This window comes from Drosophila biarmipes, chromosome 3L (genome assembly GCF_025231255.1).
Source record: "Drosophila biarmipes strain raj3 chromosome 3L, RU_DBia_V1.1, whole genome shotgun sequence".
Taxonomy (NCBI): domain Eukaryota; kingdom Metazoa; phylum Arthropoda; class Insecta; order Diptera; family Drosophilidae; genus Drosophila; species Drosophila biarmipes.
Genome location: NC_066613.1, coordinates 1,204,211 through 1,229,714, shown reverse-complemented (window position 1 = coordinate 1,229,714; position 25,504 = coordinate 1,204,211). Strand labels below are relative to the sequence as shown.

At 34.9% G+C, this 25,504-nt stretch overlaps 1 protein-coding gene across 15 annotated transcripts in view; it reads left to right on the top strand.

Annotated features, from left to right (window-relative positions):
- The window catches only part of LOC108022354 (dnaJ homolog subfamily C member 16), a 274,183-nt gene that overhangs the window by 152,349 nt on the left and 96,330 nt on the right, over positions 1 to 25,504 (top strand). For 13 of the 15 annotated variants that reach the window (XR_007763726.1, XM_050886281.1, XM_050886280.1 and 10 more), the window contains one exon: positions 9,541 to 9,701. The exons of the other annotated variants lie outside the window; for them this stretch is intronic. Coding sequence is in view for 12 of the 13 variants with exons in the window: in XM_050886281.1 (XP_050742238.1) it covers positions 9,541 to 9,701 (161 nt within the window). In the remaining variant the exon portion in view is untranslated. The remainder of the gene's footprint in view (positions 1 to 9,540; positions 9,702 to 25,504) is intronic. 15 annotated transcript variants of the gene reach the window in all.

Below are 25,504 nucleotides of genomic sequence, written 5' to 3'. Positions count from 1 at the left end.
TTTTATGGCCCACCGTTTTTGAAAACAAGCCAAGAAGCTTTGGTTCAACAGATTAAGCATGTACTAAACAAAAAGAATCCTGAGCAAAGGAGTATAAAGCAAAGGAGTATAAACAAAACCATTCGACGAATAATTTAAGTCATACAAAGAAGAGCGTTGAAATCTACTGTTGCTCAACTGCAAATAAACGGTTGGGTGGCAGTTTCAGATCCATACCAATACCACACCAATTTCTGGACGACACAAACGTTTTTCCAAGGAAAGGACGTCCAATAAATTCCAGCTCAACGTTTGGTGAAAAGCATCCTATATTGCTTCTAACCTCCCACGAAATAACACGTCTCATATTTGAAAACAAACATATGTAGCTCAGGCATTGCGGATCCCAAGCACTATTGCCGAACACCCGACCGCAATTCCGGACCATTACAGGAAAACAACTCGCAGCGGCAACAGTATGACGCTGCAATATCTGTGGACCCCGGCCAAGGTTGCTAAGTCAGGTTTGGAGTCCGTTGCCAACATATCGGCTACAAATTACAAAACTATTCAATGTTACCTTGTGCACTACAAAATTAGAGGGGAAAAGCCCCTCGAGGTATATTAAGCTATTTTTTGCTGCTTCGCCATCAAGTTGCTATTTAGAAGTTGTATCGGATCGAACCACTCAAGCGTTCTTAGCAGCGCTTAAAACGTTCAATGGACGGAGGGGACTGGCAAGAAGCATTTACTGTGACTTTGTATTCGGATACGGCTCGAAAAACGATTACAAAAACAGCCTCGCAGATATAAACAAAGTTTCATTTCATACCACCAAGGCACCTGATCTCGGAGGTCTGTGGGAGGCGGCAGTAAAGTCGGCAAAACATTTGTTAGTACGGACGGTATCAACAGGAGATTTGACATATACAAAATAATAAAAAGTTTTTATCGACATAAGAGCGATATCGAACTCACGACCGCTCACTCCCATTTTTTCAATAGCTCTAACGTCCGAAAAATGGACAATTATCAAATTTCGATCTGCGATTATTGGCACAGGAAATTTATTTATTTCACCAACGGAATATCTTACCTATTTACTGGCACAATTCAACGCTAATCTTACTAAAATATACAAAATAATTTACTAACCTATGCTATGATATGAATTATTTGTGAAGTAGTCCAATCAATCCAATCAATCAATTTTAAGGGCGTTAGGCTCATATAAGGCCCTATAGAGGGTCTAATTTTTAGAATATGTCCAACGCAGCTCATGATAAAATAAAATGGATAAGAATAATTTACATACAGTAGACACTCTGAGGATAAGCAAAACCTCACATCATCATCCATAGCACTTTCCTGGTGAAGGCCAGAGGTTGCCAAATATGATTCCGAGCATTTACCATTAATATTCCAATTCCAATTTTATAATGTCGAATGTATACTCAAGCGGGCCAGTTTGGCCAAAAGGGAAAAAATTTGGCTAACTTCGTCAAATGCTTTTGCATATCATAGGCATAAAAGTAATAGATTCTGAAAACGGCAAGAGAAGCACAACAATGCGTTCGGAGAGTTTAGCAATAGTAAAAATCTTTGCTATAGGCCTGTAATTGACAATGTTATTCTTCGGCACTGATTTTAAAATGCGACCTTGAATCTATCCGCCAAGTGTTCACTAGAAAGTGATTTTTCAAAATGTTTCAGAATGTAGTCCGGAATCCCATAACAGTCTGGAGTGTAAAAATCCTCAAGACATACCTACCTAAATTCAATAGAGGAGTGATCGCATTTAAGGTTTGAAAATCATTTCAGGCTGCTGTTGGCTCAAAATTAGCTTTAAAATAAGAGGGAAAGTGATTTGCAGTTTCTATATTTGAATGCGAAGATAAATTCCCTAGAAACATGCAGATGTGTCTTCGAATTGATTAATCGTAAATAGAGTTGGGATTATTTTAAGCTCGTTCTTAGAATTCGCTATACTAGCGCAGTCCAATAAGTACTTAGCCACCCCGTCCTGTGGCGTCACTATCGCAGGACAAATAGTACATTCTCGACGACAGTCGAATCGGATTCTTCTCCGCGGATTTTAGAAAAATGGTTAAAAAGCAATATCGGTCTGTGATTCGATTCTTGTTTTTGGAGGGCCAATATCACACCGAAATCAAAGAGCGCAGTGTACGGTGACTCTTCGCCTTTGGTGGCGACCGTCAAAAATTGGTTTAAAGAGTTTCAACGGGGTCGCTCGTTGATTTTTGATGAGCCAGGCCCATATGCCTGAAAACGGCTATCACGGAAGATAACGGACAATAATCCACGATCTCGTATCGGGAAACCGCCGATTGAAGATACGCGAGATAGCTGAGATAGATGGCGTGTCAAAAGACCGGGTCATTTCCTGCATGAAATTTTGGGCATAAGAAATGTGACGGCGCGTTGGGTGCCGCGTTTGCTCACTCCGGACAGTGAGACCACGCAACCTTGAGATCACTTCAGATCAGTGTTTGACGCTGTTTAGGCGCAATCCGAAAAAGTTTCTGCACCGTTTCGTGATCGGCGACGATCCACTGGTATTCACAAGGCGTATTCTACATCGACTACCTGGAGAAGGCAAAACGGTCACAGGGCTGTACTATGCCAAATTTACTGGGCCGATTCGCCGCCGAATTGCAGAAAATGGGGTCCCATTTGGCGAAGAAAAAATTGCTCTTCCATCATGACAACATGCCTCGCCAAGGCCAGATTGGTCGAATTGGGCTATGAACTGCTACCCCATCCACCATATTCTCCAGATTTGGCCCCGTGTGACTTTTTTTTGTTTCCAAACTTTAAAAAGTCACTTGCCAGAGGCCTATTTTGCAGACCCCAAGAAAAAGTATTTTTCAGACGGGTTAAAAAAGTTGGAGCATGGAGCTTAAAGAAGATTATGTTGAGAAATAAATTTAAAATAAAATAAGGTTTTTTTTGGACGCTAAGTACAAAGAACTGCTAGTACTAGTACTAAGAAATTTATTTAGAATTTCTGTTCTAATCACCAGGATCATGTATAACTAAAAACCTTTTATAGAATTTATTTCTAATTTCCTAATTTGTAGAATTTATTTTCAAACCTTTCGTAAACCAAGATAACTTAAATGAATTGTAGACCCTTTCTCGGGCATTGTTCTTAATGATGTTTAAAATAACAACTAAAATGGTAACACGTCTCAAAGCTGAAATGCGATAAAACGTACTCCCAATTAATGACAGAGATCTCACTTCTGATGGTACAAAGGCTGTTTTTATTGAAAATAAACCTAGGGGAATATTCAGCTGAAAGCGCAATTCTGTAAATGTTTATATCTAGTAGCAAAGGCCTATGATGGATACAACAATTGTTTGTAGGTTAAGTACACTGCACTTAAAAAAGTTTATATCAGCGCTAACGAATGCGAAGGCTAAACTATTATGCAAGTTATTGTATATATTATTGACTTGTATTAAGCCCATACTGAAAATATTATCGATGAATAGAATCTCGTGTGGTTGATATATGTTGCTTGGCAGTGAAAAGTGATCCTCCAGAGACCAATCATGGGATGATAGTTTAAAGTCTTCAATCACAGAGATATGTTGATGATCTTGCAGATTATTGTAGACGTCGGTAATGTTATCGAGATGAGCCTTGCAAAGTTTAGTGGTATGTAGGAAGCCACAATGTGCAGCGTTTCCTAATTTCCAATTATCGGCACCGCAACTTGATCAAGATGGGTATCTTCAATGGGAAGTCAAAATGATAAGCAGCGAAAATTGCAGCGAACAGCAACAACAACACCACCCCCTCTAGCACAGTGAGTTCTCTCTCTGTCTTTGGGGAACACATTGTACAAATTGGAGTCGAAGCATTCATTTGAGTAAAAGTTTATGTTGAGCTAAATTTCAAATTTCATCAAATTCGCATTGGGTAGTGTCAAGGTATACATGCTTCGCCTTTATCCGCGTTCCAGAGATGTTTTGAAAATAAACTTATAGTGGAGCGGACTCGCATGTAAGGAAGCATAGTAAAATGCCCTAGGAAGTATGTTGGAGATCGCTTTCAGTAATGTAGTGATTTGCATGCAGACTAGAATCGATGTATTCCTGGACTTTGCTAGATACTTTTAGTAATGCCACTAGATCTTAAAAGCGATGGTAATGTCCCTGTTAGAAGATCATATCCAAGTTTAGAAGAAAAGGGTAATGTCGTTGTTGATGCAGCCATCGAAAAGAGTCACACAAAGCAGTCGATGCAAAATCCAAGCAATTTCGAAGCATCAAAGATAAGGCAATGATGTTGTGACCGCAAGAGGAGGCGTCGTATGTGTGAATAATGGTAGCTGCTAGCGATATTGAAACCAACAATCGTTGAAATTACGAATAAGTAGCATACAGATCAGGATCATACAAATTTTACGTAGTCAAATCGACTCCAGGGGCGCCGATTATTGGCGGTTTTTTGAGTCCGATGTATGATAATTGTGCAAGTACAAAACGTTTCCAACAACAATCCGCCTATCCATGTGAATGAATCTACTGACTTTGTTTGGATAAGGCAAAAACGCATCACTTAACACAGTCTGAAAGTGTTGCTCAGGTATTCCTAATTTAAAATTAATTAATACTTATGTAGCAACATCTACACTATTGAAGATCTTGCATTATTTAATCGATTTTTGAGTGTGAATCATTACTTGCAACACACGAATCACACTGCCAGAGTAGATTCGGCATATTTTTTAATAATCAATAACAATAACATCGTCCAGAAGATAAATATATTCAGTGTGAAAAGTACGACGACAAAGCGATGAGCCTAAAACCACGAAGCTGCTTGCTGTATGTTCAGCGTTGCACTCGGAGCACGAATAAGAATTCATAGCGAAAACAAAAACATGTGTGACTATAACGAATGCTAATTAGAGACTGAAATCGGCATTTAATGAGCGTATCGAAAAGTTGTGAGCATAGTACTTGCGGAGCGGATCCAGTCCAACAATAAGAATTATACTCGAGCAAGAGGCCAAAAAGTTATACGTCAAAAACTGTTCGATCATCATCGGAAACGGAGCAAATTTCGCCAAGTGACTATTTTGAGTACTAGACTTTTATTATGGACAAAACATGGAGGACGTCATCCGCAGGATCCATGCGAAGGAATTATACAATATGCACTTGCTTAGAAATTAGACTTCGATCTTAGAAAGTACAATAAACGTAATAAGAACCAGTTTTGATAATATGAAACGCAGGACTAGGCACATGGAAGCACAACGGGGCGATACCCTATTCCATACTAAGGTACCGTTATTTGACGAGGAGGACAAAGACTTAGTATCTAGCGATTAGTGACCATAGAGACCAACATTTCCCAATAATCGTGGAGGAGTTAAAGCAGTGCGCAAAAATGTCAAAGGGACCGGTACCTTAAAAGATTAAGCAATCAACTTGACCCTAAAGCGCATGAGCAATTGCAATGCACTATGCTGGCTATTTAGGCTAAACAAAAAATTGATTGAGAGCCTGAGAGGGTCAATACAACATGAATGTGGTACCCCCTCGACGCTTCAAGCTCATCGATCTAAGACGCAAGAAATAATGCTAGCCTATGTTAGCGGTAAAGAATGTGGCAAAACAAGTCCGCAATAGTAGAATCCTGACAATTAATGCCAAATTTATTGCGAATAGCCCAATAACGTTGCTGGGCACCTTTCTATGACATCTACGAAAGAGAACAGGCCGGCAAAAATGGTCACACATCCAAATATAATACGAAGGCAGGTGAGTTGCTAGGAAACGATTATGCATAGCAAGAAGTCAACTACAGGGAGAAGACCATCAACTGATATAGCAGCAAGAGAGAGGCGATATAGAAACAGCAGCAAAATACGCAGGAGAAGTACTTTAAAATTGTTTGGTGCGGTGCTCGTAATATTTTTATTGCTAGCAGCGATTATTGTACTCATTAATAAATCTACGGACAGAAGGACACCGAGAAGCAGAGCACGTTAGTAAGCGCACAATAAGAAAAATTAAACAAAAAAAAATAAAAAATAAAAATTTTATAAAAACTGGAAGTAGTTGTTAATCGTGACCTGAGTCAATGTTGAAATTGTAATACATATCCAGCGGATCAGCAATAGATAGTGAAGGACCACTCAGAGTAACAGCAAGCACATCCAGCCGGACAACAGAAAAACGATCCTGAGATGCGTCAAAGGCCGATTTGGAGGATACTTCAGGCCGTCTATATTAGGTCCACACGGAGTACGTACATTGTGCATAGAACATATATTTTTTACCAACGTTCAGTCAAAATATTATAATAGTATAGTATAGTATACAATAAAGACAGTTACAAACTCAAGCTCACTCTACTCACAATTTCTATCACCGGCTAACTCTCGTTTCCCACCTCAGCACAGTTCCGATTCCTCCTGTAATCCGGCACCGTAATTTCCATAATTACCCGTGCTTCGATCGGCGTGCCATAAATAATGTCTCTGTGCCAGCTACAAGGCGCTCACTTCACACCATTGTTCCGCAGAGAAGCTCAACAGTCGGCTATCTACTTCCGGTTAGACACACACATCTTTTATTTGCGAACAGTTGCTAGTAACTACGCTATCGGAGCCTATACTCTCAAGAACAATTGGGAGCATACAGTCCGTTAGCACTGGAAGTAGGACACTGTCGTCGTATTTGTTCGGGCATAAGTTTAAAATTGTCACAGATCACTGACGTGGCTGATGAGCATAAGATGATTTTGTCATGGCTCAGCCCGAATTAAATGTGCTGGAAAACAAATTTGATCGGGCAACGAACTATTTTAAAACCAATTAAGACAGTTGCTATTTTTATTCCCCAAGGATTTGTTTTGATCATACATAACGTATTTTGTAAATATTTCGCTATAGCTGCATATATATGACGATAAGGTAAACGATCACATTACCAGAAATACATGGTAATATAAAAGATCATTGTAAAAAAAGAAAAGAATAAAGAAAGAAAGTTAGGCACAAAGCATGAGGAAATATTGGTACTAACGTTCATAACGTAATGTATAATAATGCAATTCATTCTGCAACTCAGCTCACACCACACGAACTGTTTGTGGAAAGAACACACATTTTCCATAGTGACATTTATTGATGATCATGATTAACCAAGAAAAATCAATGCTTTTCGTACCAAACTGTATCCGCAAATAAAGGATAAATTAGGATCAAAACTATCAGAATTAAATTAGCTAACTTGGACAGACAGTAACCGCTTGGTACTGAGTGAAACAATATTTAGTAAAGAGAACAGAAGGGCCAAGCTAACAATAAGGTATTCAATGCATAAACTAACTTAAGACAATGATCTTACATTAACAAAAACAAAGCCACAATAATTACATAACGAAAAAAAGAGAAGGATAAAAAGAACTAACTAAAAATAATGATTTCATATGGGCGACACAAATGGTGGCAAAAAACGTCGAGACTCATGAGTTAAAAACGAACGAACCCAATGCGCAAATATTCATTCACATAGTTCGACTGCGGAATGTGAGGAAAGCATAGAACCAATAGAAGAAACATTAAAGTCAGTTCAAGAGTATGCAGAGACAGGGAATTTAGTTAAGATATTGCAGAAAAACGAAGGCATATAGTTGAAAAGATAAAAATGACAGTACCAAGGAAGTGAAAAAAATGAGAGCATTGATACGGGGAAAATATACCAGAAAAAATAAAAACCAGAAATTAGGAAGATAAGAGAGGAAGAAGAGCCAAAAAGGCACAATAGAATGGCACAAGGAACATTATATTATGTTATTTTTAAAAATTTGACGAACATATTAACGATAATAATTATAGAAATAAAATAAGTAAGACATTTATAGAAGATGATAAAAGGATGTATGTGATAGAGTATATCGACAGGATATCAATTAGAATTAACTTGATAACAATTCAATTGAAAGATTTTACAGAAAGCTTACTTCTAGAGAGAATGATAATACCCGTTTCATTATAGATAAAAAGAAGTTTCAAAAAATGTTTAGGACCTACAAGAATGTCAAAATAGCACATGTACACATTTTCTAATTAAAGACTATAAGAATGGGACATATTGGTACTTCCAATACTTAAAAAGAAGGGTACATCTTAAAAATAATGGTACCGCTGCCTTTAAATAAGACTGAATTAGAATTAACACCAAAATTTGTAGCCCATTATAAGAATACATTTTAATTTACAACAACGATACACATGGCAACGTATACTCTAAGAGTATATTGACGCTAAGTTTGGTCTGCATCGCCGTCCTAAAAAAGGAAAAGATTACTTATACAACAGACAATAAGTCTGAGGGGAGAGGAGTACCACCTTTAGCCGCACACTTGGCAGTGCCCCGCCGAAACCCCCTCGGGAATCATAAATGCAGCCGACATCAGCGATCCAATGACCAGCAGCAACTTCCCGCAGAGCCTAATCCGTTCCCGTTGCGCTCCAGAGACTCAGCAAATCCCAGATCACTTGCTAACAGCACCGTCAGCGAATTAAGTATTAGCTTATAGCCGAAATGTCAAACAAAGAACATACTCGATTCGAACCTCGAAGAACGAAAACGCATTATTTTATAACGCTCGCAAATAGCCAAAACTCTTAAATCTTTCTGCATTACCATATATTGAAGGGGCGGGAAGGTTGGGCTATACAATATCGCTTTACTCTCTATTTGCCTTTTACCCTCTTAAGCTGAGTAACGGGTCGAGGCACTCGACTATACCGTTCTTCCTTGTTATACTCGTTACTCGCATAGTTAAAGGGTATACTAGTAGTATGTAAAGTTTGTGTATTCTCGATAAGATTCACTAGCCGTGTCGATCTAGCTGTCCGTTCGTCCGTATGAACGCCGGGTCTCGGATATTATAAAAGGTAAAAAAGTCAGACTTGGCATGCAGATTCTTGGGTTTCCTGCGCAGCGCAAGTTTGTTTCAGCAGGGTGCCACGCCTACTCTAACGCTCAGAATTTGCGAAAGCCTGTATCAGCTTCTATGCTAGAAACAACTTTTTTACTTTAATGCCAACAAACCGCCCAAAACTGTAGCGGCCACAGTTTTATGATAGAAAATATGTGTTTACTAAAATTTTTTAGTCCTACCAACACCTATTGATTGACTTAAAACAATTTTACCACGCCCACTCTAAGGGTTACAAATGGCCAAAAAGTATAAATCTGTTTACTACCCACGCTAACATATATTGAAATAGCTGGTAGGTGTCGCTTTACAATATTGCACTGCTGCTTTTTTATCTCTTTTTTACTCTTTTGCTCTCTTAAACTGAGTAATGGGTATCTGATAGTCGAGGCACTCGACTATAGCGTTCTTTCTTGTTTTAACTGTATTGGTATATAACTTCGGCTTGCCGAAATAAGAATTATTTTCTTAAATTCCAAATGCTTCGAAATTTAAATAGTGACCTATACAACACACAAAATAATAAAATATTTAAAACAGATATAAATGTGGTTTCTTTCACATAGGTGTGTGCCCGACTGAATGGAGCCGTCCTAGAAAACGTTTGTGCGTTATACTTATTACTGAAAATAATAGAAGACACGATGTTGCAAGAGTCGCCTTACGGGATATTGCTTTGAAAAGTAATTATAGTTTAGAAAGAGTCCGATTCGCTTATATGTTTAAGGTAAGCGGTAATAGTTTTAGTTTAAAAGTTTTGTTTGCACAATGGTAACTAATCAATCAAGTCAAAATATAATTTTTTAAATAGTGCTGTTAGATTTTTCGTTCGGAAAATATATCAGTATTTTTCCAATATCAGTTTTTATTATTGAATTAACAGACTAATTGTGTTCATCTTTGTTAATTTTGAACAAAGAACATACTTTTATTAAAAAACTTATATTTTGTATTTCAAAAATAACTTTATACCTTTGTATAACACAAATAATGATCAGAATGCGCAATATTTAAAACTCAAGCGACGCGTTTACATAAAAGACATATATAAAGTCGAATGTTTGATGTCATAGAAAACTGACATATAAATCAAGCGTTGCTTTTGGTGTATTATTATACCCCTGCAGAGGGTATAATGATTTCAGTCAGAAGTTTGCAACGCAGTGAAGAAGACATTTTCGACCGCATATATTCTGGATCACAGTCACTAGACGTGTCGATCTAGCCATGTCCGTCCGTTTCTTCGCAAACTAGTCTCTCAGTTTTAAAGCTATCAGGATAAAAGTATCCCAAAAGTCTTCTTTCTATTGCAGGTAGTATGTAAGTCGGAACCAGCCGAATCAAACAACTATATCTTATAGCTCTCATAGGAATTATCGGGGAAAAATTTAAAAAAAAATTATATCTTTGGTGCTCTTTAACATGTAACTTCCTTCGCTTAGAAATAACAATTGTTAATGGCTTTTAAATTTCGAATTAAATTTGATCAAAATCGGACGACTTTATCATATAGCTGCCATAGAAACGATCGGAAAACTAGTCGAAAAATATTAAAGGGTTTCGCCTGAAGTATATCAATTACATTAACACAGAACTGAATAAAAAATACAAAATTGAAATTAAAATTCGAATCTGAGCTTGAGAATGAAAAATACCACAATACAAATCTTCTTATGAATGCTATAGAAATTTCTGCTAAGTGAATTTATAACGCAATCGTTAGTCGTTAGTCCTTAAAAAAGCGACCACAAAAATTAATACCCACAGGAATGGCAAAAGACATTAAAACGTTTATACCAAATGGAGCTCTAGCCAACATTCTGAAAAATTAATTTATCAAACAAAAATCACAGCGACATTTACTCAATTTATATCAATAACAACTAAAGGAAACTGAAATACTTTCAAATTAATAATCTGAAAATGTTTTCCAATGACCTGGATAGTACTTATGGCATGAACTTTAAAATGAGCAGTTATATAAAATAATCAATAATTTTATTAAATTGATTCCGAAATTCTTTAAAATATAAAAATTTATATTCCCAATATTATAAGATAATATGTCAAAAAGCCCAAAAGCTATAATTTGTTTTAAATTATTTCCGACCAATTATCCGATTGTTCCTATGACAGGTATAAGACATAGTCGTCCGATTTTAATAAAATTTAATTCGAAATTCAGAACTAGTTTAAAAATGTTATATTTAAGCTTATATGGTTATATGTTAAAAAACACCAAAGATATAATTTTTATTTCATGTTTTCCGACTAATTTTCCGATCGTTCCTATGGCAGCTATATGATATAGCCGTCCGATTTTGATAAAAATTTAATTCGAAATTCGAAACCAAATAAAAAATGTTATTTCCAAGCGTAGGAGGTTATAAGTTAAAAAACACCGAAGATATAATTTTTCAATATTATTTTACCACTAATTTTCCGATTGTTCCTATGGGGACTAAATGATATAGTCGTCCGATTTTGATAAAATTTAATTCGACATTCAGATCTAATTTAAAAATGTTATATCCAAGCTTAGAAATTTATATGTTAAAGAATGCGCAAGATATAATTTTTTTTAATTTTTTCCCCGATAGTTCCTATGGAAGTAAAAATATAGTTGTCCGATCCGGCTGGTTCCGACTTATGTACTACCCGCAAAAAAAAAAGACTTTTAGTTTCAGCCCGATAGCTTTAAAACTAAGCGCCTATTTTGCGTAGAAACGGACGGACAGACGGACGGACAAACGGACATGGCTAGATCGACTCTTCTTGTGACGCTGATCAAGAATATATATACATTATGGGGTTGGAAACGTATCCTTCACTGCGTTGCAAACTTCTGACTGAAATAAATATACCCTCTACAAGGGTATAAAAAATGTCAGTTGGGTCTCCTAAACGCGAAAAGGCCGTTCCTTTAAAATTTGGAAGCAGAGGCAAAAAGTCCCGAATACCAAATTAGTTTCAAATTTTTTTTACTCGATCAGTAACGGCAGCCATGTCGGCATCCATCGGAGCAGCTTTACTGCCTGCAATACTCATGGATACCGAAAGCTCCGTAATAGTCCCCGTTTCTGCGGGTCAGCCTAAAGGTTCAAAAACTACATAACCTTCTGGGCCTTTAGGTGGAGTTTTCTCTCTAAGTATCCCCGGTCTTGATAAGAGAAGCCCAGAAGGTTATGTAGTTTTTGAACCTTTAGGTGGAGTTTTCTCTCTAAGTATCCCCGGTCTTGATAAGAGAAGAAAGAGACTTTCTGTTGTTGTCTTGCTTAACCCCCAAACCACACCTGTTTCTGCTGACTCCTCTGATTTTTTCTGGCTATTTGCTCATGAAGCAGGAGTGAATATGCACTCCGCGAACCTCGCCTGTAATTGTTACCTTTTTATACCCTTGCAGAGGCTATAATGATTTCAGTCAGAAGTTTGCAACGCAGTGAAGGAGACGTTTCCGACCCCATAAAGTCTATATATTATTGATCAGCGTCAGTAGACGAGTCAATCTAGCCATGCCCGTCTGTCCGCCCAACTGTCCGTCGTTCCGTCTGTCTGACCGTTTCTACGCAAACTAGTTTCTCAGTTTTAAAGCTATCGGGCTAAAACTTTCCCAAAAGTCTTCTTTCTATTGCAGGTATTATATATGTCGGAACCAGCCGGATCGGACAACAATAACTAATAGCTCCCATAGGAACTATCGGGGAACCACTTTTAAAAAAATTATATCCAATTTATAATCACAGCTGACGGTCTGATCCATTTTGAGGCCATGGTGAGGGGCTCCTACCCTATCCTTATCTGCGTGTAAAATCCGAGCGGTACAGGCAGCATATGACATATGCTTCAAATCTATATCCAAAACATAATATAATGAAATGTACTTAGATCAAATGATCGGACCTTTGTAAAAAATACGGACTTTAATTTTTTTTAGTTTATTACTAACATTTATTGTAAGCCCTTGTCCTTCTGTGCGCTGGGGAAAACCGAAGACGTGTGTGTGTATAGCATAATAAAGCTGGATTCGGTAAAATTACAATTTTGAAATCTGAAAACGGGAATCGTTTGTCCACCTTTAAGTTTTTTTGTCCACGTCCGGTTTCAAAAATATCAAATTTCAAAACATTTTTAAAAATCAAAAAGTTGAAATTTTTAAAATTATTTTCTTGGAATCGTTTTTTACAAGGATAAAAAAAGTAAAACAACAGTAAATATCTTTGAGCTCCGTCATACGCCACTTCACTTCAATTCCTTGTGAATAGTCAGAACACTGATCACACTTATGCATCAATCAAAATGACACGGCACAATATTCTGGTTTAAATCAAATTAAAATTAGATCAGACAACAAATTAATCATGAAAATTGTTTCAAGTGTTTACAAAGACTGTCAACAGAACTCACAGATGCACAAAAAGCAAGGACACATCTCTTCGTGCAATGCCACTTCACTTTTATTTACTTTGAAGCAAAACGATGAAAGTACTGTAAGGAATCAAATATTGTTGCTCGCTTCAGTGATATTAAAAAAAAATTTGACCGTTTCTTTAACAGCTAAATTTTAGAGTAGTTCCGATTTTTATTAAGTTTAATTCGAAGCTCTTAAAAATATAAAAAATGATATTGTCAATATAATAAGATAATATGCCAAAAAACACAGAAACTATAATTTGTTTCATATTATTTTCCCACCAATTTTATAATTTATATATAAATTATAGCTTCGATGATTTAACCTCATACTCTGGAAAATAAATTTTTTTAATTATTTCTGAATTTCGATTTTAATTTTATCAAGTTCTGCCATACGAATGATCGGAAAATTGGTGGGAAATTAGTATGAAACAAATTATAGTTTTGGTGCTTGACATATTATCTTATAATACTGAGAATAGTATTTTTTTATTTTTAAGAATTTCGAATTCAATTTAATAAAAATCGGACTACTCCAACTTAAAGATGTCAAAAAAAAATGTTGTGAAAAAAAAGAACATTGATTTCAGTCAAAAGTTTGCAGTTTGTGTTTGTCTCATCAATACCTATCGATTAACCCAAACAAACCCGCCCACATAGCATATACTGAAATAGCCGGTAGGTGGCACCCTAAAATATCGCTTTGCTGGCTATATGTCTTTACTTCGCAATTGCTCCCTTAAGCTGAGTAACGGGTATCGGATAGTCGAGGCACTCGACTATAGCGTTCTTCCTTGTTTTCTTTTAATTTAGTTTTATTATTTTGATTTTTTACTTTAAAAATTTAAACATTTAAACTTTAAAAATAAAATATTACAAACTGAAATGTAATTTTTTTGTTCAAAATATTTGGGTATTTTTTTATTTTGATATTAAGTATTATTAATAGTACTTTCTATGCTTAAAATATTAATTATAAGCATTGTAAAATAAAATGTAAATTTTTGTTAAATTATTTTGATTTTTTACTTTAAAAATAAGACATTACAAACTGATAAATAATGTTTTTGCTAAAAATATTAGGTTATTCTTATACCTTGAAAAGGTTATAATGATTTCAGTCAGAAGTTTGCAACGCAGTGAAGGAGACGTCACTAGACGAGTCGATCTAGCCATGTCTGTCTGTCCGTCCGTCGTTCCGTCTGTCTGTCCGTTTCTACGCAAACTTGTCTCTCAGTTTTAAAGCTATCAGGATAAAATTTTACCAAAAGTCTTATTTCTATTGCAGGTAGTATATAAGTCGGAAACAACCGGATCAAACAACTATATCTTATAGCTCCCATTGGATCTATAAGGAAAAATAATAAAAAAAATATATATCTTTGTTGTTTTTTAACATATAACGTCCTACACTTGGAAATATAATTTAATTGGTTTTCAATTTCGAATTCAATTTATTAAAAATAGGACTACTTTAACTTAAAGATGTCAAAAAAAAAAAAAAAATAGTCTAAAAATAATAATGAAATATTTTTTTTTTTTCTATCACTGAAGTCAGCAACAATCCTTAAAAATTTCACATGGTGTTACTAAATACACACTACAGTTACTTATAACTGCAGGGGTATACAAACTTCGGCTTGTAGAAGTTAACTTCCTTTCTTTTTTTTGATAATAAAAAGCGTAATGGCCACATTTAACAGATCAGAACACTGCCTATACATTGAACTTAGTTCAATATAAGAAACATTAGTTCTACCACTTTGGAAATAATTCGCTAGTTTGGGGGGGAAACAGCTAAGACAAGAAAGAACGCTATAGTCAGGTGTCTCGACTATCAAATTCCCGTAACTCAGCTTAAGAGAGCAAAAGGTAAATGGAGTCGATCTAGCCATGTCTGTCTGTCCGTCCGTCGTTCCGTCTGTCTGTCCGTTTCTACGCAAACTTGTCTCTCAGTTTTAAAGCTATCAGGATAAAATTTTACCAAAAGTCTTATTTCTATTGCAGGTAGAATATAAGTCGGAACCAGCCAGATCAAACAACTATATCAACTATAGCTCCCATTGGATCTATAAGGAAAAATAATTAAAAAAATATATATCTTTGTTGTTTTTTAACATATAACGTCCTACACTTTTAAATATAATTTAATTGGTTTTCAATTTCGAATTCAATTTATTAAAAATAGGACTACTTTAACTTATAGATGTCAAAAAAAATAGTCTAAAAATAATAATGAAATAATTTTTTTTTATGTCACTGAAGTTAGCAACAATCCTTAAAAATTTCACATGGTGTTACTAAAAATAAAACATTACAAACTGAAATGTAATGTTTTTGTTGAAACTATTTGGTTATTTTTATACCCTTGAAAAGGTTATAATGATTTCAGTCAGAAGTTTTCAACGCAGTGAAGGAGACGTCACTAGATGAGTCGATCTAACCATGTCCGTCTGTACGTCCGTCGTTCCGTCTGTCTGTCCGTTCTTACTTGTCTCTCAGTTTTAAAGCTATCAGGATAAAACTATCCCAAAAGTCGTATTTCTATTGCAGGTAGTATATAAGTCGGAACCAGCCGAATCGGACAACTATATCTAATAGCTCCCATAGGAACTATAATGGAAAAAAAAATTTTTAATAAATTATATCTTTTTTGTTTTTTTAACATATAACCTCCTAACATTTTTTGATTGGTTATCAATTTCGAATTCAATTTATTAAAAAAAGGACTACTTTAACTTATAGATGTTAAAAAAACGGTCTGAAAATAAAATAAAATATTTTTTTCTAATATCACTGAAGTCAGCAACAATCCTTAAAAATTTCACAAGGTGTTACAAAAGTTGATTATTTCCTATAACTGCAAGGGTATACCATTTTAGAACTTAGTTAACTTCTTTTCTTGTTTTAGTTTGATTTTCCTAATGCCAAAACAAATATATACAATTTTTTGCACGTAAATCAGTATTAAATATTCTTAATATTATTAGATTGAAAGAAAAGAAAACAAAATGTTATTTTTGAATGAAAAATCAATAGTACCTATGTTTTTTCCCTCAAAACATCGAAAAAATCGATGGTGGCGTGAACAGACGGCTCCGGATTCTAGTATTATGGATGGCACCTGCAATCGCTTATTTTCGAAACGCTCAGTTAGGTTTTCCCAAGCTGAGCGAGAGCCATCATTGGTAAGTGCGGATCTCGGAACTATAGAGTGAGCTTCCCACCTGTCTTTGAATTTAGATAGATTAATTTTTTAACGGGTGTTAGACTCGGATTGCCTATGCTCGAGAAAACCTCTATGTCGATAGGAGGGAGCCGAAAGATCTGGGCTGCAAACGTTTCGTATACGGAATATAGTAAGTAATAATTATTGAATATACCTGTTTGAGCGCAAGTGTGTCCATATATTTTAAATTCCAATTTGATTCGAAAATAAAATTATAAATTATTTTCCGTCATGGCACTACCAGTAAAATCCGATTTAGCCAAATTTATAATCACAGCTGACGGTCTGATCCATTTTGAGGCCATGGTGAGGGGCTCCTACTCCATCCTTACCTGCGTGTAAAATCCGACGCGATAATTTCAAATCCTTGTGGCAAGCGGTACAGGCAGCATATGACATATGCTTCAATTGCGTTGTGGCTGCAGGCTAGAGCGCCGCAGTAATCAAATCTATATCCAAAGTATAATATAATAAATGTACTTAGATCAAATGATCGGACTTTTGTAAAAAAATACGGACTTTAATTTTTTTTTTAATTTATTACTAACATTTATTGTAAGCCCTTGTCCTTCTGTGCGCTGGGGAAAACCGAAGACGTGCGTGTGTATAGAATAATAAAGCTGGGTTCGGTAAAATTAAAATTTTGAAATCTGAAAACGGGAAGCATTTGTCCACGTTTGTCCACCCTTAAGTTTTTTTTGTCCACGTCCGGTTTCAAAAATATCAAATTTCAAAACATTTTTAAAAATCAAAAAGTGGAAATTTTTAAAATTATTTTCTTGGAATCGTTTTTTACAAATATCTTTGAACTTCGTCATACGCCACTTCACTTCAATTCCTTGTGAACACTAGTCAGAACACTGATCACACTTATGCATCAATCAAAATGGCACGGCACAAAATTCTGGTTTAAATCAAATTAAAATTAAATCAAACAACAAATTAATCATGAAAATTGTTTCAAGTGTTTACAAAGACTGTCAACAGAACTCAAAGATGCACAAAACGCAAGGACACATCTCTTCGTGCAATGCCACTTCACTTTTATTTACTTTGAAGCAAAACGATGAAAGTACTGTAAGGAATCAAATATTGTTGCTCGCTTCAGTGATATTAAAAAAAAATTTGATCGTTCTTTAACAGCTAAATTTTAGAGTCGTTCTGATTTTTATTAGTTTAATTCGAAGCTCTTTAAAATATAAAAAATGATATTGCCAATATAATAAGATAATATGTTAAAAAATACAGAAGATATAATTTGTTTCATATTATTTTCCCACCAATTTTTCGATTTTCCTATAACAGCTATATGATCCGATTTTGATAAAACTAAATTTGGAATTCAGAACTAATGTTAAAGACATCAAAGATAAATTTTTAAAAATGTATTTCCAATTATTTTTTTATGAAATTATTATAGCCCTTTGCTAGGGTATAAGATAGACTGATTCTGCGTTGTGTGTGTTGTTTTTATACCTAATATGAAATTGTAGGAGGAATGCAATTTTTTAAGTGCGACAAGTGTTTCGGGCTTAAAATAAACAGTTATGCTACAAAACTCTTTCAAAATGTTAATCCTTTTTCCCAGGTAACAATATAAAAGCCTAAAAATTGGTCAACCATTCATGTTTATAAATATTTTGAAAATTACATGCTAAAAACATTTTATTTTATTTATCTGTTTTGGTTTTGCATAATCCTTTCGACCAGCGTGCCACGACCACTATTTGTAGCATGGGGGCAACCAAATATTCTAAATTTTAGATATTGGGCTAACTGTAAAATAAAATTAGATTTAAGGATAGTTTTATGAAAACGTTATTTTCAATCGATTTATAATCAACTTTAGTAACACCATGTGAAATGTTTAAGGATTGATGTTGACTTCAGTGATATCAAAAAAAAATGATTTCATTCTTATTTCTAGACCATTTTTTACATCTATATGTTAGAGTAGTCCGATTTTTATACCCTTGCAGAGGGTATAATGATTTTAGTCAGAAGTTTGCAACGCAGTAAAGGAGACGTTTCCGACCTTATAAAGTATATATATTCTTGATCAGCGTCACAAGACGAGTCGATCTAGCCATGTCCGTCTGTCCGTCCGTTTCTACGCAAACTAGTCTCTCAGTTTTAAAGCTATCGGGCTGAAACTTTCCCAAAAGTTTTCTTTCCATTGCAGGCAGTATATAAGTCGGAACCAGCCGGATCGGACAACTATATCTTATAGCTCCCATATTTTTTAACATATTCCTTTCTAACATTTTTAAATTAGTTCTGAATTTCGAATTAAATTTTATCAAAATCGGACGACTATATCATATAGCTGCCATAGGAACGATCAAAAAATTAAAAATAACATTTTTTATTTTGTTTTGAATTTCAAATTAAATTTTATCAAAATTGGACGACTATATCACATAGCTGCCATAGAAACGATCGAAAAATTAAAAATAACATTTTTTATTTTGTTTTGAATTTCGAATTAAATTTTATCAAAATTGGACGACTATATCATATAGCTGCCATAGAAACGATCGAAAAATTAAAAATAACATTTTTTATTTTGTTTTGAATTTCGAATTGAATTTTATCAAAATTGGACGACTATATCATATAGCTGCCATAGAAACGATCGAAAAATTAAAAATAACATTTTTTATTTTGTTTTGAATTTCGAATTAAATTTTATCAAAATTGGACGACTATATCATATAGCTGCCATTGGAACGATCGGAAAATTAGTCGAAAAACATGAAATAAAAATTATATCTTTGGTGTTTTTTAACACATAACTTTATAAGCTTGAAAATAACATTTTTAAATTAGTTTTGAACTTCGAATTAAGTTTTATTAAAATCGGACGTTTATATCATATAGCTGCATAGGAACAATCGGAAAATTAGTGCTAATATAATATTGAAAAATGATATCTTCGGTGTTGTTTAACATTAACCTCCTTCGCTTGGAAATAACATTTTTTAATTAGTTCTTAATTTCGAATTAAATTTTATCAAAATCGGACGACTATATCATATAGCTGCCATAGGAACGATCAAAAAATTAAAAATAACATTTTTTATTTTGTTTTGAATTTCGAATTAAATTTTATCAAAATGGGACGACTATATCATATAGCTGCCATAGAAACGATCGAAAAATTAAAAAAAAGATTTTTTATTTTGTTTTGAATTGAAAAACATGAAATAAAAATTATATCTTTGGTGTTTGTTAACACATAACTTTATAAGCTTGAAAATAACATTTTTTAATAAGTTTTGAACTTCGAATTAAGTTTTATTAAAATCGGACGTTTATATCATATAGCTGTCGTAGGAACGATCGGAAAATTGAAGGGAAAATAATGTGATACAAATTTAGCTTTGGGGCTTTTTGACATATTATCTTATAATATTGGGAATATAATTTTTTAATATTTTTAAGGATTTCCAATTCAATTAAATAAAAATCGGACTACTCTAACAACATATAGATGTAAAAAAACGGTCTAAAAAAAGAATAAAATAATTTTTAATTAATATCACTTAAAACTGCAGGAATATAAAAACTTCGGCTTGTCGAAGTTAACTTCCTTTCTAGCGGAAATTGTGAACTTTCCTTTTGTTTATTTGTCGGTGTGTTTGTCGCCTGCACAATTAAAGTGTAAAAGTTTTGCGGGAGTAAATCTGTCAATATAAGGATTTAATAAAAAGCTGGGAAATGTTTAGCAGTAATTGTAGAAAAAAGTACTTGGAGTGGACTGTACTAGAAGTGAGGCGGACTGTATATTTATGTATGTATAAGCACGCAGCTGGAACACAGTAAAAAATAAGAGTTCAATTGTTGAGAAAAAGTAATCGGGAATTTTTTACTGTGGCTGGGTTATATTTTATACACCAAGGAATTAAAAAATATATTTAATCTTTAGTATCTCACTGGGATTGTTCTCAATGTACACTTGTGGGAAAATAACGGAATTGAAATACAAATACTAAATGCCGTTCGGTCGGATTAATCACTATTTGATTTAGACAATAAAGTCATACTGAAAATTAGTCGAAAAAAATTAATTATAAGTGTAACTTATCTGAAGCGGACCGAGCCACCGCTGATGCTGGGAAAAATTCAAAAAAGCTCCAGGAGATGAAAATCAACAGATTTTAAAGCCGTCTCGAAGGATGAAAATGATGGGTTGCAGTGGCTTGATCGATGGAAAAGATGTAAACCTCTGGAAAAAAGTGGTTCGAAAATCACGGTTTTTAATACGTTTTGGGCGACGTGTTTGGGTGTTTATTTGTACACTTGTAAATATGAACTACTTAAGTATAGCTTAACTAAGACGTTCCAGAGCGGAGCGGTGACTAAGGGGAGAGATGGAGAGGGAGAGCAGCCAGAGAAAGAGACAAACTGGATAAACTGCCTCTAGAAATTAACTGCCCTTTTAGCGTGAACAAATAGAAAATCGTAGCGTTGCACTTGAGGTCGTTTTAATTCAGGAGGTTGTGATGACACCATTACTGGAGTCTATTAATATGAAAGCTTAACATCATCAGCATACATAGGTACACGAAAATGAAATAGACTAAAGAGCGAAGGGTCTTAATGACTGCCTAGGGACACTTCAGATATCACGTAGATCAACTTGGAAACAGCGTAAGTATAACCCTCTGAGATCTACCATTCAAGTATCTTGCAATCCAATTAAAAGATTATTTGGAAAACCGAGCTGAGCTAATTAAAATAAAAAAAGAAAAACCCCTGTATATATATAAGACTTGTCTTCAATTTTTTGAAACCTCAAAAATCCAGCTTGTGATGGTCTATCGTCACTTAATAAAACCATGTTGACACGTTGAAATCCGAGAGGAAAACAAATGTTACAAATAAGAGGTAATAGTTATAAAGAATCTGTTTGGATAATAGGAAAAAAAGATGATGAAAAAAAAAAATTCAAGAATGGGTTTACAAATGGTTTGGGAACAAATCTGAAGCACATACCGAGGGAATTCATCAGGTCCAGATAAATTGGTAGGCGTTAAAGTTTCTAAATCACTTAAGACAGAACTTTCGATAATTGTAGAAGAAAAAACACAATTTGCCTTTTTTAAGTGATTAGAGCAGTTAAAATTAGACCAAGAAACAGAACTATAAGTAGATTGAAGGAATTCAGCAAATAAGTCCGCGATTTCGATAGAGTTTAAACATACGGCAATGCTAAAGACAATTAGCATTAACAAAGTTCATTGAACTTCTATGGATTCTTTGAAAATTTAAATTTACATTTTTTCAAATCCATAATCCATTGAATAGAAATGACTGTTTAGTACATTAAAATTAGTACAAGCGACTTCATATGGTGAATAATCGGATGATTTGGATTTGTTATAAGCTTTTTTAAGTCTTTGGAGCTCATTAATAAACAAAAGAGGTATTTTTAACGTTGATAGAAGACTATCAGGAACGCATTCACTAAAAAAAAAGTTTAGAACGCTATAAAATGGTTCGTTAGCTTTTTAAATATCCAAGCAATCATATAAATTTGTCCAATTAGCATATTGTTAAGTTTATTGTAGTCACAGTTACGAAGTCAATAGAGAGAAGGTATCGAAGAAAAAGAGACAATTTGTCCAACGGAATGATATCGGATTTCAGGCACAACCAGTGGTACAATTCAATATATCTTAACTTCAGAGTGATCTTAAAAAATGTTTAGATCTAATTGCCTGTTTTGTGAATTTAATTTAAAGCTTACTTCCTGGAATGGTAATTCTAACGGACCTTTTATGAAGGGGACTTTTATGGTAGGGGTAATGAAATTTGAGTGAGATTGAAATCATCCAAAACAATCAAGAGATCCCTATCAGAAAGATGAGAAATAACAGTTTTTTTTATTGCAATATAAAAAGAACACCATTGTTTGGTAATTTTACTGTATAGTTATTGTTTTTTTTTGTTTGTTGCTATGCTCGACTAAATAATATTTGATAATATAAAATACTGATGCTAAATGCCAATGTAATATGAAAAAAGATCTGAGGAAAGGGAGTTGTAAAAATTGTTGAATAGAATAGCTCATTAGGACTCGTTTTTTGCGCACTTTTTGGTTATGTCAATCTTGCATCCTCGCCTTTCTTGCTCCAATCACGAATAGCCTAGCATATATCTTCAATGCGATGAAACAGTACAGAAAGAGCAGCATTACATTGCCATTTAGTTATTAGAAATAATCTAAAAAATGAAAGTTGCTGGTCACAGTGGGTGAAACGTATTGGTATAACTCCCTCAGCGCAGGACGACACAAATGAATTACTCGAACAGCTTAAGCGGAATAAGAATCATATAATTAGTATTTTGAGGTTAAGTAAATACCCCTAACGAGTGCGAAATGGAATGTCGTTTAGATAATTAAAATGCAAACACAGAAAAGGTGTTTGAGTTGCAATAACTGCTAGAGAGAATTAAAATTCAATTAATATGTAGAAAGAAGTTAAAAGAATTATGTGCATCAGTTAAAACTAAAATCGTTCTGAAGGAGAAAGAGATCATTCTACCTTTGTTACGTGGGCATATTAGTGCCCGAGTCCTGAAAAGGAGTTAGACCGAGGGAGAAGCGTCCGATGTTCAGGCACCATTTTTGTCGGAACAACCTATTATTCGTATTTGGGCAAGCCCCTCTCCTCTGCAACGTAACAAGAATAAATATTTAAAGTGCATGGAATATAATAGTAGTGCGTTAAGCTTGTCAGTCGTTAGTCTACACGGCTTCGCAATACGATAGGGCTGTGTTTCCGCCATATTCCCACCCCTATACACATTCGTGTACTGATGTATTTCATGGGCCGCCCAATAGGATCCCCTATTGTAAAGGTTGTCCGTCGAAAAATATGTCGTTGTTCTTACCATACTTCTTTGTCGCATCAGCACAACCCCCTTGCAAAGTTCTAGCACACCAAAGTTTTGAGTTCATTCTTAATTTTAAGTTTATTAGATTAATTATAAATTGTAGACTAATGCTTATGTAATAAATCTACTTAACTATGATTTTATTATCGGAATTTACCACCTTTTAGGTGCACACATCAGCAAAACGTCGAAACGCCGAATTCAAACAGCAAATATACATTATCGGCTGGTGAAGAGACTCGTCTTCATTAATTGTTCATGAAGATCCGCACTTCGTCTATCGATTCACTTACTTTGAATGTATTTCAATGCAATTTAAATGCTTCAAATGTTTTTGATTTTCACTCGTTTTCTTAGATTGGTTCGATGGACACATTTATGTTGCTCCACTGCTTTTTCGAAGTACAAACATCGCAGTATGTCAAATGTCGTTCTTATGGTGGATCCTCCCCTCGTTCTTTGATTATAATGGCGGAAGTGGTTCGACACACAAGATTCTTTCGAGCTACCTGGGTATGGTTACCAGTAGGTCGATAGTGGCCGTTGTTGTGTGAATTGCCAAATTGCATTTTCTTTTGCCTTTGCCAGTCTGAGTCTGGCTAGTCTATTGCACCCTTTCTACCTATTCGTCGTTGTTTCACTATGTGAATCTTTCTATGTCGAGGGTGTACGTAATACTTTCGCAAAAAATAGTACTTTAAATTCCTCAGCAAGCAACAGCAGAATGCTATCTGATCCTGATAAGAGCTCCCAAAATTCGACGGAAACTGTGCCGAGCTCACAAATTTCATAGGTTTGTTTAACAGCTTAGTTCACAACGACGTATCTCTATCAAAAGTCGAAAAGTTCAATCATTTGTTATTCTGTTTAGAAAAGGAAGCCTTAGTAACAATAAAGGCTTGCCAGATCATATAAGCAAATTATGCAAAGGCCCATGTGGCCTTTATCGACACCGTAACTGCTTTATATGATCGCAATGACAATTTACATCGTCATGTCTAGAGTAGATCCCAAAACACGGTCGCGATGGAAAGAACAACATAGTTACTATTCTATTCCGTTATGGAAAAATTGTTCAGAGGCGCTTAATAAACGATATCAACACTTAGCGGCTGCGGAATCCACTACAGGGGCAGCTGGGAAAACGGCATTAGTAGTACGACCTGCCGAAGAGCTCAAACCCAAATTTCACTTCTGCAAGTCAGACGAACATATTATATCTCGGTAGAAGCTCGGTTCAAATTTGCAAATAGCATAGGTCTTCGCATTAATTGTATACGCTTGGGACATGGAGTCTCAACATGCCAATCATCTCCTTGTCGGGTTTGTACAAAACCCCATTATACAGCTTTACATCGGTTACTCGGGGTCACAAGTAAATAAAATAAATAATTTGCAATCAAAAGGATACCGCCATGGGGTGAAATCTTCTGGTATTGGGAATTCCGCATATACAGCTAGCTTTGCAGTCCAGGCGACTATTGGGTCTCGACTTAACTTCTTCAAGGAGGAGTTTTAATCATTCAATTAAGAGAAAATGTATAGTAAATCCGCCTCCCAAATTTAGTCCTTACCAAAGTTCCTCGTATAAAGTAAAGTAAACCCATAAAATCACTTATCGTATCACTCATAATAATCAATCATCAAATATAAAAACGTATTTATCTTTCGGTCGACCAGAGATAATAGGATACCGATACTTTAAATAAAAAAGGAATCGCATTTTAAGCGTCGTGCAGAACCTCTTCTCAAATTTAGTGAAATGATTTTCGTTTGGCGTAAAACTCCTCAAGACCCTCTACAGATTTACCGTCTAACCATCGTTATTTTTGGTAAATATCTTGATAAGATGCTTTGTTTTGAAGGCTCTTCGTTTTTGTTTATTGATTCAACCCAACGGCTATTAAATTAGCACTTCGCTGCAATATTCCTCGAAAGTCTACTTAAAACGAAACCGTAACCGTAGTAAGCGCTCTGGTTTCTTA